Below are 14,467 nucleotides of genomic sequence, written 5' to 3'. Positions count from 1 at the left end.
AATACTAGTCAATATCCCATGTCACGAACATTTTGAGATTCAACTCAATTGCTTATTGTGAGGTTCACGTTATAATGGCGTTGGAAAAAGATATGAGAACAGCGTTGCCTATTCTCTGCCTTTCCACTGTGGGTTAAATGGAAGAGGGGGCACTTATTGCTCAATTTCGCCCACATCACTTTTATTGTAAAGTGTAAATAAAAGTAATTTATCTATATATCTGTCTTCTACAGAATATAGCTGATACTGGCAAATTTAATGAAATATTAACTGTTCATTCTTGTTAAAAATGATCGATTATATCTTATTTGTAAAGAAAAAATATTTTTCAATGATTTAATAATAAATTATTGTCATAATTGAGATTAAATATTTTCTTAATATAGTTTTACTTTGTTGAAAATCTATCTGGAACGTTGCGGAGGTAGAAAAGGATAGTGCTATCTGCTTTGTCAAATGATAGACAAGGATAGCAACACAAATTTTAATCGAATACTGCCATTATAACGTGGACTTCAGAGCTAGGATATTGTCAGTGATAGATTCTGGTCTGAAAATGTTATGTAGCCAAGTCTATTGTGGCCTTCAAATGCAACACGATAACATGTATAGTCAAATTTACTTCAGACTTTGAGGAATATGCAGCGTAGTGAAATGGAGGGAAATCAGCCAATTACAGTGTTTAATAGAGTCATAGGTAGAAGCGTAGTTGCCAATTTGTCAGTCGTCTGACTGCTTCCAGACAGGAAACTTCGCATGTGTAGCATGATCACATAAACGGTCACTAGAAGTTGGAGAACGCTGGCCGCTTCAAAACGGCAACATCGCGCCTCTGTATCCCTCCCGCTGTATGCTTTCTCTGCTGCGCATGTCCATCCCAAGTAAAAAGTATTTCTGCACAGAGTATAAACGGTAGCCGAATTTATTCTGAACTGCACTCCAAGGTTACTGCCGCTGTTATTTTGTTTTAAAGTTGATTGATGTCGTGATGTGGAGAGGGAACATATTATAAAATACAAGTATACAAATCCTAAAATTGATTGAAATCAATCTCCTTAGGTAAAGATCACAAGTGACTTGCCAGACGAACCCCTTTAAAATCAGGATATTACAGTTACATGTATAACAGTATTATAACTCTCCTTGAATCAAGGACCTTGATTCGAGTTTCTTTTTCAAACACCTGGCAAAATAATCAGAACCATAGCGATAGCAAACCTGTCACCACAATCCACTAGGTTGAGCAACTTGATCATAGAAATTAATCCTAAATTTTATTTTTGAAAAAAGAATAACCATTCCACATTTTTTTATTCAACATATTGATCACTCATATATCTAATGGTTCTAAACCATTCAGATTGCTCAGTCATAAATTAGAATTTACCAAAAGTGATGATTATCATCCTTACAATATTAACAGGAGATCAAACTGAGAGTGAAGTTTTTGTATAATCGACTGATTCAATTTATGATAATGTTGGAATAAGGATTTTAGGATCAAATAAAAAATGAGACGGTTTTTCGATAAATCTGATATTTTATCAAAATAATAATTTAGTTTCCATATTGAAATATAACATGCATTTATTATTCTTATTGTTAATTTTCATACCGGTAGCAGTAAGTAAAATTTAATATTCGAATATTCTTTTAAAAAATTGATTTATGTATTTGCATTGGAGTTTGAAGGCTTGAAAGTATATGATGCCAATGAATTGGCTAGTTGATGGTTTGGTTTCATTTGACAATCAATTTGAAATACACAAATTGTTTTAAAATACTTATCACGATGATTGAGTAGGTCTTGAATTTCAATAACAAATTCAAACAATTTAAATACATTCATATCCTTGGTTCGAATTAACCAACCGGTACACTGCTGTTCAATCTTCCGTTTTCAATAAGAATTTAACAACACTTGAATTTATTAATTGCACATCATGGTTTTCAAGTTTAATTGTTCAATTTACCATCAGGACAACGAGTATATCATCTCAAATCTTGATAAATAAATAGAAAGTATGTAAATCCTCAACACGTTTTTATCCAGCTTTCAGTTAATTGTTACTATAAAAAATTCACCATTCCGAATTATTGTAATATATGTACAAATATATCATATTTGCTTTCATATTTTCTTTAAATAAGTACTAGCAATGATACGAGGAGTAGGCTAATTATCTCACTAAATAATTAATTTATTATTATTTACAATGTGTATCTACGACTAAGTAAAGCTTATTTGCACTTACAAAGAAGTGTTAATAATATTATTAACAATAAATTTGAAATGGTACTTTCTATAACAGCAGAATTCACTCAATATGAGTGACTTAAAAACTAACCCTAGAATAAAATCAGAGAGAGAGCAAGGGAAGAACTTGAAAAGAGCAGAATCAATGTTTACAATCATTTAGCTTCTTCAAAATTATGTGATAGAAATCATTTTATTTATCATTATTTTAAGGCCTACATTGTGATAAGCATTGACAATAGCACAGTGTTAAAACAATTCATGAGAACTTCTTTTTTCGAAAATAGATATTCAAGTTCAACAGAAAATTATTTTTTTTATTTGCCAAACATTAAGAAAAGTGTCTTTTTTCGGTAGGGCTACAGTTAAATAAGAATAAATAAATAGAAATCCAAGTAACCTTTTCAAAATTGTTTTGTGAGTAAACAATTATAAAAAAGGTACTTAGATTTCTATTTTTATTTATATTAAGAAAAGTACTTCTTGTATTTTCAGTTATAGATTGAGTTTCATAGAAAATTATAAAGTTATCAATAAGGTACTGTACTTGAACAACATTTCTCGTATTTTCTTAGTTCAACCATACCTTTGCAATATTTTATAATATAACATATAACAATAACAGTGTTTTGTTTGTTTACTGTGTACATATTCCGCTATCATTTTGAATATTCGGTAACTCTTAAGCTGAGTTTACACCAAAGTTATCAACATTTTTTTTTCGTCCTTATAGATTCTATTAGATTAAACGGAGCTTGACAAACAAATATGCACATCATGTGTATGATAAGTTATGTTCAATCTAATAGAATCTATAAGGACGGAAAAATAAACATTTTGCTAATAACTTTGGTGTAAACGCAGCTTCATAATCCTACTTTAACATAGGGTTGTAATTTATCGAATTAGCGGCTTCAAAATAGTATGGATAGTAAAAATGGCACAAAAATAAAATTCACCAACTCAACATCATATAATATTGCAAATAGAAATGTAATAATTTTTACTTCTTCAAGGTCTCTAACTTCTGCGATAGGATTCAATTTCAATTATTAAATTACTGTTGCTGCTGCTTACATTATTCTCGATTCTTACACGAATAAAAAATATATCAAATTTACAAATCGCTATTGCCCGTTCAATTCATCTATTACCAGTACTAATGTTTCTCACAATATCAATCTCTCATAAAAACTTTCGACATGCTAATTTTTGAAGCATTTCAATCACAAACATACTCGTACATTCACGTCAAATTCCATTCGTTTATATAAGCTAAGCTATTAAAATAATACTCAACAGGTAACTGTTAAGATTCTTCTGACAAAAATCATCATTGCTGGTTCAAAAGATTATAGAAGAGAGGAATTCAGTAGTTTATTGAATTATTCAAAATATTTCCAAGAGATTTGAAGAAGTGCATTCTTTAACATGTAACTGCGGCTATAAGTATCAGGCATGAATTTCTTTGAGAAAGAAATTACAATATTTTTACATAATTTATTAGAAAATTATAAGAATATTCTCAAAAGTTTTTCATCTATTGAAGTTGTAAAAATTCATGTTATAGGAATTAATTATAGGGATTGAAAGTAAACGATACTAGAGTAACTTCGAATAATGAAAATGTAATAAGAGTGTTCAACCAGGTCGAGCCAGTAAACTTGAACATAAAAATATGCTTGATGTGCTTATCATTCACTAGACAGTAAAAAACTTTGTTCAAGAAACTGCATTATAAGGTTGGAGTCATATCCAAAAGTCATATGTTTGAAGATATCACAGCCGTTTATGAGAGAATGAGATTACGTACTGGGAATGAGTGAGGAACTGACAATATCTTATTAATTCCACCTCAAAATGGGAATGAGTGAGGAACTGACAATATCTTATTAATTCCACCTCAAAATGGGAATGAGTGAGGAACTGACAATATCTTATTAATTCCACCTCAAAATGGGAATGAGTGAGGAACTGACAATATCTTATTAATTCCACCTCAAAATGGGAATGAGTGAGGAACTGACAATATCTTATTAATTCCACCTCAAAATGGGAAAATTTCACAAATTCACTTATGTATGGGGTAAATTTTACAATAATATAACCCTATTAATCTCTAGACTGACAAAACACATAATCTCAGATATATTATGTAAAATGCAAACATTTTAATAATTTTTTCATGGTCTCTGATTTTATTGACCAATTTTGATTTTAGACTGTGAGTTTTTGTCAAACAAATAATTTATGCTCATGTCCACGTTGACATCGACTTGGTAAACGAAAAACCTACCTAAATATTGTTTTATCGTTACTTTTTTCATATATCAATGTTATTTTTTACTTGTTTCTTCAATTTGCCTTGTTAATATTATTTTTAATCATGTTGTTATTTGGAGTATAAATGTTATATTTACTATGGTTTGAGTGCATGTTGCATCTAGGCATACAAATTATCTGCTCATGCATAGAAAACGGCACTTTCCAGTTTCCACCTCGACTGCTGATGATATGAACACTATTTTCTAACAATTATTCTTACCATTCGAATTAATTAATTTAATTTCTTAACACGTATTTTATTTCGTATTTGAGATCTACCTATCACAACTCATTGTAAGGCAATTTTATTGGACTAGTGAAGACCAACTTCTGGCACCAGAATGTACAGTGCGTGCAAAAAGAAAACTGCCAAATTGAGAAATGAACTCATGGATCATGTCCATGAATTTGACCTTTGAATTTTTATAACAATAGCCTACTAATTTCATAAGAAATAAATTTGGAAATTCGCCCAAAATATATGAAGACGTCGAAATGATATAGATATTGATAATATTCCAGCTAATTTCCCTACAAACTTGCAGTAAAATTAAAATTGATTGGATTTTTTACTTAATGAAGGGAATGGTTCAGTAACATTGAGCTAGCTAATGTTCAAAATAAGTGTCTAATTAAGTCACAATTTAAGAGGGGAGTAGTAATTTCACGATACTGTGATGCCTCCGCTAAACTCTCCAAATCACTTTACACTTCAAATTTACACTCGCTCTTGAAGAGTTGAAACTAGTTGTATTGTGATAAAGTGTACCTACTTGATATTTCTTATTGTGCTTCATTATTTTCAGTAGCTCAAGTAAATATGCTATGGTTTTATGCATTGGCCAACATATTCAAGTCAAACTTACACTAGACATTTACATCAGACTGAAATCTTATCCATTTCACTTTATGTTTTGATCAAGTTTGACTGCTGAACAGTTTTCTGCTATGCTTATAACCTTGAATTCCAAGAATCGGTTCCTAGGAGTTTTATAAAATCCAATTAGATTTGATTAGATTATTTATTAAAAATGTACATGACCAGAATCTACACATCCAAAACCTGTAGATTCAATGGTCCATTAAGGTGCGTACAGACTTGAGCGCCACGAGCACGCGCATTTCACTCTCAATCAGCTGATGCTATGCTTATTATATTTGTACAAATACAGATATAATAAACATAGAATCAGCTAATGAAGAGCAAAATGCACGTGTTCGTGGGGCTGAAATCTGTACGCAGCTTAAAGCCTAGTGCCTATTCCACATGTTGGCTCAGTCGATGGCGCAGTAAGCTGGCCTAGCCTGCAATGTGACCAGTGCCCAATGAAGGCCAGCCTTGGCAAATTACCCATCCACACACTGGCGATGGCCGTCATTGGGCAAACATGTGGATGCGGCATTAGGTTTAAAAACTTTCCTAGAAACATCCAACTATCAACGTGAACACTCATCCAAAGGACACGAATTTAATGCAATGGACATTAATCCTACGTAATAGTCCATAAGATTCAGTAAGGGCCGGTTTCCGAGCTCGGGATTTAGCTAAGTTCTAGACTTTAAACAGCTGGAGTCAGAAGATTAGCTTTCCAAAACGGGGCGTAGTCGCAGTTTTTATAACAGTAGTCGCAGTTTTTATTTTCTCATTTCTATAATTGGAAACGTTTTTCCTTGACGAAATTAAACATTTCTAAATAATTCAAAATAGCTGAAACTTTACACTATTTTCTCTTTATTTTATTTTGTGTTTAATTTTCTAGTTTTTTGAAATTTACTTAAAACGTGACTTTGACAATGACTACGACTAAGCCCCGTTTCGGAAAGCCAATTTTCATACTCCAGCTGTTTAAAGTCTAGAACTTAGCCAAATCCCGAGATCGGAAACCGGCCCTAAGTGTCCTAGAAGAAGGGCCTTATGTAATCATTTATTTTCAAGATTAATAATTGAACTTAATCAGTAGGTATCAAAGTTTGGCCGTTAAGTTTTTGCACGCACTGCACTTCGTTCTTCCTTATTGAATATTGGTAAAAATATTATCACAATTCTCGATCGGATGCAATTAATTAGTGCTAATTAGTCGGCGTGACCGCTCTTGGAGCAGCAGTGTGGGCGGTTCATCCAGAGCAGGTCTTTGACGGTGGACTGGTGCATCGGGTAGACGGCCATCACCACGATGATGTGCATTATGTTGTGTGAGTTGAAGCACAGGTCCAGCGAGCCGGGCCACCACTTCTCGGGGATCTTCAGAGCACCTATGCACACGCCCACAATCGAGAACGCGTCCTGTAACGCAAATTGCATCGATATTATACCGTGAAGTAAAGATACTGTATTTAATTATGATGATTATTTTGTCTAGAACTTGCCTATAGTGAGGTCCACGTTATAATGGCAGTGGATAAAGATAGAAGAATAGTGATGCCGATTTTCTGCATTAATTAATTATATTTCTACACTGTCAAAAACATAATTGTCATCGTTGTGGACCTAGTAAAGGATAGTACAACCGGCTTTGTCGAATGATAGACAAGTATAGCAAAACCAAAGTTGATCAAATACTGTCATTATAACGTGGACCTCACTATAGATTATTTGTCTCTGATTATACACAGTATAATAGTTGTTATTAGAAAATAAATGTATTAAATTACATCTCATTGACCATGAAAAAGTATGTTAAGAAACCTTGGGAAATAGTTTGAGTGTTTGGATCATAACATCTTTGCTCACTTCACCTGAAAGCTGTTGCGAAAAAATGTGTGGTTTCACTGTTTTAACATTATTTATCTTATGGGACTCCCGTGTTATCGTATGTGCACGTTAAATTAGAATAATAATAAGCATCTAAACCATACACTAAAAACCAACACTAAATTGTCAGTCCCGGCTCAAGTATGACAGTCGTAAGGCCCAAGGTGGAACTTCCATCAGAAACTCTCCCCACCAATAAAAGCCATACGAATATTATTTTTATGGGACTGAATTTAGGTCATATTAATTAAATTTATAATAATTAATCATTAATCAGCATTTGAATAAATGAAATTTCCTATCAATCATTAATTTCCATCTGTAAATTACAACCTAAATAATACTGTATCATTGTACCGGTATAGGGCCTACAATATTCATTGAATCCTATACTATTAAACGAGCAATTTCTGTTAATATGTTTCTATTTCACCGGATCTCGAAAACGGCTCTTAACGATTCTCACGAAATTCAGAACATAGTAGGTTTATAATATATACAAATTCGATTGCACAGGTCTCATCCCTGGGAAAACTCGCTTAAGGACATTAAAATGATAATTATTATTCATCCTTGGGAAAACAGCTAATAATAATAATAATAATTAATAGATAATAATAATCTCTATCTAATAATAGATAATAATAATAATTTCGTCGTTTGTTGATGATGGAAGTGAGTGAGCGAGTTCATGTGTGTGGGACTGTGTCAAAATTATGACTCAGCTGTTGAACTTTTGTAATCATTGCAATCGGGTTGCAAAAAAGCCGGGTTATTTTCAATCCTGATTAATTCCAGTAGATCCATCTTTTTGAAATGGACCTCTCTGATTTGGTTCACGTGTAATTAATCAGTTGCTTTTGAGCAACCGGGCCTTTGTGAGTGAAATTTACCGCGTAGCTCGTAGCGTAAAATTGTAGCGCGTTGCTATTTCCCCCTCCCAGAGCGACATTTCCGATTTTTTCTAAGCAAGATTTATATCGTTGGATTGAGAAAGAATAGATCTTAAACTTTCATTCAAAATTTTTTTTCGATAAAATTGCTTACAAATAAGTAAATTGGGAAACAAAAATGAGTCTAGTTGAAAAAAGTTCATTTTTTTAGATGTTTTTGTTTATATCAGGATAACTATCATTTCTATCGTGAAAAAGCATAGACCCATTATTGTAGACCATTATATTAGCAGCCTTTCTAAAAAAAATTCAACTCTATTCGATGATTGGTTACTGAGATATCGAGCTTCTAGTAAACATCGACATTTTAACTTAAAAAGGTGGTGGGGGGGGAGCAAGAGGGGTAGGGTCGGGGACTTTTGTAGGGGAACTTCTCTTATACTAATGTAACATTGGGCAAAGTTTCAGCTTTTCACTAATTAGTTCCGACAAATGCCTATTTTTTGCCTTCATTGACTGGGCTATGTGATTAGATAGAACATGTCTGTATGAACTATGAATTTTATTATAATTTCTTCTTTCGTAATACATTTTTCATGCTTTCCATAAAAGCATATAAATTGTTCATACTCCAGAGCTCGGTCCCCGATATTTGTTTTTATTTGATACAGAGATGAATCATAATAAATAGGCTTCTACTGTGTTTTTATAAGCATTCAAATATCTACACAATATTTTGTATATTTATAATATTTTGTGTATTCATGAGTATTTAAATATCAACACAATTGGATCAATTTTAAGCTCATTTGTAATCAGGATTACAATTTAAACGGCATTTGTGTAACCGGGCCTTTGTGAGAGAAATTTTTGCATTCCTCTGGGAACTAATCTGAATTTACTGTGATTAGATAGAACATTTTTGTATGAACTATGAATGTTATTATAATTTCTTCTCACCTGATAGAAAAGATGTCTCATAGAATTGGGATCACCGCCTCCATACTTTGAGCATCTTAGTAGGCATAGAAGGACTCGTAAAATTACAACTAACGTAAAACTCATTCTCCGTCTCCAAGGCGAGGATGCTGACATCACCTGAAAAATACAACAATTATTATAAAATTTATTACAGAAACTTATTAGTAAATATTACAGAATTAGAAAACTTTCAACATAAACTTAGTAAATTAACATAAAGTAATAGGTTCAGAGAGATTGGCGAGGAATTACTATAGACCAGAGAAAAGAAAAATATGGAAATTAATGCTTTTTAAGATTAAATCTTGTGTAGTGGAGTGTCTTAATCCTATCAGGCAAACACCACTGAGAAAAAATGGAAAAGCAATACGAAGATGTGATAAATGCACATAGAAAACAGATTTCTATACCAGAGAGGAAAAAGTATCAGAAAGGACCATAGTCATTCTACACAGAAAAAAATATATTTATGATACTTACAGTATTATTGAATTTGAACTCATAATGTCAATTTTTTAGAGAAAAAACATGATAATTGAATTGAAATTACACAAGATTTTTACATTCTCACTTAGAAAGCTGTTGTAAGAAAAGAAAGTAATGAAAAAAATGAAGTTATCAGTACGGTATTGTCAAATCTAATAAGCCTTGATATCTGAGACCTGTTTCATGAAATTTAGAAACACTGTAATTTAAGAAAAAGGCGAATAGACATTTAGAATTATCACATAACTCACAGTGCCTTGTCTTTATGTAATATGGAGCCCCTGACAGAATTTTAAATAATTTATTTGATGTTGTGTAATGTACCTAGAATACTAGGTATTCTAGGTACACTTTTTGTGTAGTTGAGAAGTTGATATTGTGGTAATTATTCATATTGAATGAAAAAAGACTAAGAAATTGTCAAAAAAAACACTGATTTATTGATATTTATCTAAAAACCACTGATTTATTGATATTTATCTAAATATCAATAAATCAGTGGTTTTTTGACAATTTCTTAGTCTTTTTTCATTCAATATTCTAGGTACCTTGATGTTGTGTAAATAGGTACCAAAGAAATAAATGTTGGAATATTAATTCAACAACAGAAAATGGAATATCTTGTGCAAATAGAATAATGTGTGGTCCGTCCTCACGCCAGCATGCAATATAATATATATATTATGATATAATATCAAATGCAAATGCAATAAAATAAAGAAATACAAAAATATATTCCCAAACCACTTAATAAATGTCTCAGCATGCAGTGAATTCTGGTAATAGACACTAATATTTGGCGAGAGAAAGAATCTTAAACTTGAATTTTAAAAAACTTTTGAAGTGAAAATGCACTTACTTTATGTATAGTGACGATCGTTTCGACCTGTTGTTGGTCATCATCAGACTGTGGGAATTCACTCAGATGACAAGGCTATGTGTGGTAAGGGATGAAGGTGGTGGAATAGGTTGTGGTGGGGGGTTGGGTTGGTGGATACTTAGTGAGGCGGTATTTTTGAACTTTGGACTATGATGATGATTTTGTTCTTATTTTGTGGAGTAGGTTGTCCTCATCCACTCTAGTTGACAACCTACTCCACAAAATAAGAACAAAATCATCAACCAAAAATAATATGGAAAATGACCAAAAATTCATCACACTCACATACTACAACAAAAAATCACAGAAAGTAGCATCATCTTTTAAAAAACTCAAATACAGAATTGCCTTTAAAACAACAAATTCACTGAGAAAACATTTTCAAAATTATCATACAAACAAACAGAGATTTGAGCAACCAGGCATCTACAAATTGAAATGTAATGATTGTAGTAAACTGTATATCGGACAGACTGGACGTGACTTTCAGACAAGATACAAAGAGCACATCAGAGCCATTAATAAACCACATAGCCACTCAAACTTTGCTGACCATATTATATCCACAAACCACACATACACAGACATCGCCACCAATCTTGAAATCCTCCATATCACACAAAAAAGCAGAAAACTCAATGTATTAGAACAATACGAAATCTACAACCACACAAAACAGTTTCCCAACAGTCTCCTAAATGATCAAATAAATTTCTCTTCCCACACACTCTTTGACAAAATAGTCCAAAGTTCAAAAATACCGCCTCACTAAGTATCCACCAACCCAACCCCCACCACAACCTATTCCACCACCTTCATCCCTTACCACACATAGCCTTGTCATCTGAGTGAATTCCCACAGTCTGATGATGACCAACAACAGGTCGAAACGATCGTCACTATACATAAAGTAAGTGCATTTTCACTTCAAAAGTTTTTTAAAATTCAAGTTTAATTTTAATAGTGAAAAAGTATGGATATACAACAGAGTAATCACGCCGAGAGAAAGAATCTTCTTTTTTCTCTATGTATATAACAGGACATGCAGTCCAAATTCAAGTAAATAATCACTGTTGAAAATGATCACGAGACTGTCGAAAGTACCTACTACTACAGTCAGTGAGTAATAGAATCTGATTATTTACTCAAATTTTGACTGCATGTCATGTTAAATACATACTAGAGAAAAAGTGTGTTAATACATGGCAGATCGGAATGGATCAAGAAACACATAATCTTTAATCTTCTTCTCTTCAACATTAGGTCTTTTTTCAAATTTTCATACATAGATTTGCAGCGTTTTTCAAATGATTTTAGTTTTTTACATGATATATTAATGAATGGTTTTTCTCAATCAATTACACTGGGTTTGGAAAAATAAATAATAGAAGTATATAATAATATAGGATATAGAAGGATCTATAGGATATAATAATAAAATAATAGATGGATTTGTAAAATTAACACTTGGCACAGATATGTAGTGGAATATCTCCATATTAAGGTGGAATGAAAAGATATTGTCAATTCCACATAATTTATTTGAAGTGAATGATTTCACTTTTTTTTGTGAATGATTTTAATTTGTGACACTACTAATCCAACACTTTAATGTGTACTAGATAGTGAAAAATCATCAATCTTGCTTTTTTTTTATTTTTACAATTACAAAATATTAAGTTTGCTGGTAAAATGAACTTTAGTATCTGTGAAACACCGCCGACTTAGTGACTATCTAATTTTTCATAATATATATTAATATATCATTTAATTTTCATATACTATATATGGATGGATAATTAACGTTTGAGACTCCCGATCACTTATTGTATTTTTTATTTAGTATTATCCTTAATTCTGAATAAGATTAATATCTTTTGATGCTTACTTACTATAGAGTATCAAATTTATTTTATTTTAAATTAACTTAGTTTTATGATTTGAAGTTTTTGAGTTTTCCATTTTTTTCCAATTCCCATTAACCCTATACCACCCTATTAATCATCCTTAGTTTCATCTAATACCCCATACTCCTTTTTAAATTCCTAAACTCCCAGTTTCATGAAAAAATTTTTTCCTTAGTTTATTTTTTAAGTTAGCATTCATTCTATTTATGTATTTTATTATTTGTAGGCACCTGCTGTAAAATCTTTTAGGTTTAGCGGGACCAATTTTGTAATGCATTTTACTGAATAAAATGATTGATTGATTGATTGAGTGCAGTTTCGATGCACTTGGCATCATCATCAATGGTAGACTCTGTCTACTGATAGAGTATACTACTGATGATGATGCAAAGTGCATCGAAACTAGTTTGGACTCAAATAAATTATGTGGAATAATTGACAATATCTTTTCATTTCACCTTAAGAATGATTTGTATTACATTCTCTGTTACCGTGTGTCGTTAGGTTACTAGTATCAATTTTGAATGGATTTGTCAATGCTAACCTTGAAAAGACCAACTATGGAGAAACAGCCGTAGATGAAGATGACAAACCATTGCAAGGGATAGGGCATACAGAACACTGAGGCAAACACCATGGGCAATGCACCTGCACACACACACATACACATATCATGTAATAACATAAAAAGTTGTCACAAACATGCAAACATAAATCTGTCTGGTCAACAACAACGAATAGCTGGGAGCTATGTTTCAACCCAGACGTTAAATGAAGACATGCATTATTCTGCACTAAGCTGACGATTATTAACAGCTTGTGGCGCCAATGATTCTCGATTAAAAAATGGGTGAAAATAAGAACGATTTTAATATTTTATCATTATTTTTCAATGGAGCTTGTTGGTGGAGACGCTTAAGGCTGTGCAAAGGCTAAAAATAAACTTTCTACTCGTGATATTTTTCCAAGTTCTTCGATTTGTATATCATCTAGCTATCAAAATGAAAAAGTTTTCTCAGGGAAAATTTTTTTCTGAACATTACTTTTTGAGATATGAGCGCCTAAAGATTAAATTTTTGGGACAGAACATTTCAAATTCGGTAAGAGATAAATCCATGAGATTTAGAGGATAGATTCTTCATGGTATTGTTGATCCAGTAAAACAAAAATTTTCTGAAAATATCAATTTTTAAGATAGTTATTCAATTTACTAAAAATAACCTCTAGTTGAGCTATTTTTGGCTATTCTTGGTAAATTGAATAACTTTTTCTAAAATTGATATTTTCAGAAAATTTTTGTTTTTCTAGATCAACAATACCATGAAGAATCTATCCTCTAAATCTCATGGATTTATCTCTTACCGAATTTGAAATGTTCTGTCCCAAAAATTTAATCTTTAGGCGCTCATATCTCAAAAAGTAATGATCAGAAAAAAATCTTTCCCTGAGAAAACTTTTTCATTTTGATAGCTTGATGATATAGAAATCGAAGAAATTTGAAAAATATCACGAGTAGAAAGTTTATTTCTAGCCTTTGCACAGCCTTAAAGGTGGTTTCATCTCACTGTATATAAGGGAATACATGTATATTGATTTCAGGAATGGATGATTGTTCCACCTCGCCGTATAAACAAATACATTCATATTGATTCCAGGAATCAATCAGCAATGTTTTGGACCTACCCTGACTTCTATATCAAATAAGGCCGCAACTAGGACAAATAAATTTCAAATGAAAAAAAACGTTATTATCAATCAATTACGGTAGTGTGCTAATGTGGAAAGTATTAATAATGATTAAATCCAAAATTTGGATTGACAGGCTTCTGGAACTAGAATCAAGCTTAACTTACTCAGAATGATAGCCTAAGGAAGCAATAGCGTAAGTAGATATCCCATGGTATAGGGCGTTTATGTAGCAACTTTTACTGTTATCTCAAGCCGATTACTGTAGATTATTGTCGATTTTTGTTGGGGTGAGAGTAT

General features: G+C 32.0%; 1 protein-coding gene across 4 annotated transcripts in view; it reads right to left on the bottom strand.

The window, feature by feature from the left end:
- Positions 1–1,519: 1,519 nt before the first annotated feature.
- The window catches only part of LOC111063403 (progestin and adipoQ receptor family member 4-like), a 34,592-nt gene continuing 21,644 nt past the window's right edge, over positions 1,520–14,467 (bottom strand). Inside the window, exons 3-6 of one of the 4 annotated variants that reach the window (XR_005571459.1) lie at positions 13,026–13,129; positions 9,188–9,325; positions 4,304–6,866; positions 1,520–4,255 (exon numbers count right to left, since the gene is read on the bottom strand). Coding sequence is in view for 1 of the 4 variants with exons in the window: in XM_039429543.1 (XP_039285477.1) it covers positions 6,657–6,866; positions 9,188–9,325; positions 13,026–13,129 (452 nt within the window). In the remaining 3 variants the exon portion in view is untranslated. Of the gene's footprint in view, positions 6,867–9,187; positions 9,326–13,025; positions 13,130–14,467 lie in introns of all 4 variants that reach the window. The other 3 variants (XR_005571460.1, XR_005571461.1, XM_039429543.1) reach the window with 3 other exon arrangements.

The sequence above is a fragment of the Nilaparvata lugens genome, chromosome 1 (assembly GCF_014356525.2).
Source record: "Nilaparvata lugens isolate BPH chromosome 1, ASM1435652v1, whole genome shotgun sequence".
NCBI classification, from domain to species: Eukaryota; Metazoa; Arthropoda; class Insecta; order Hemiptera; family Delphacidae; genus Nilaparvata; species Nilaparvata lugens.
Note: the sequence above shows the minus strand (reverse complement) of the source record. Positions and strands in the feature narration are given on the sequence as shown.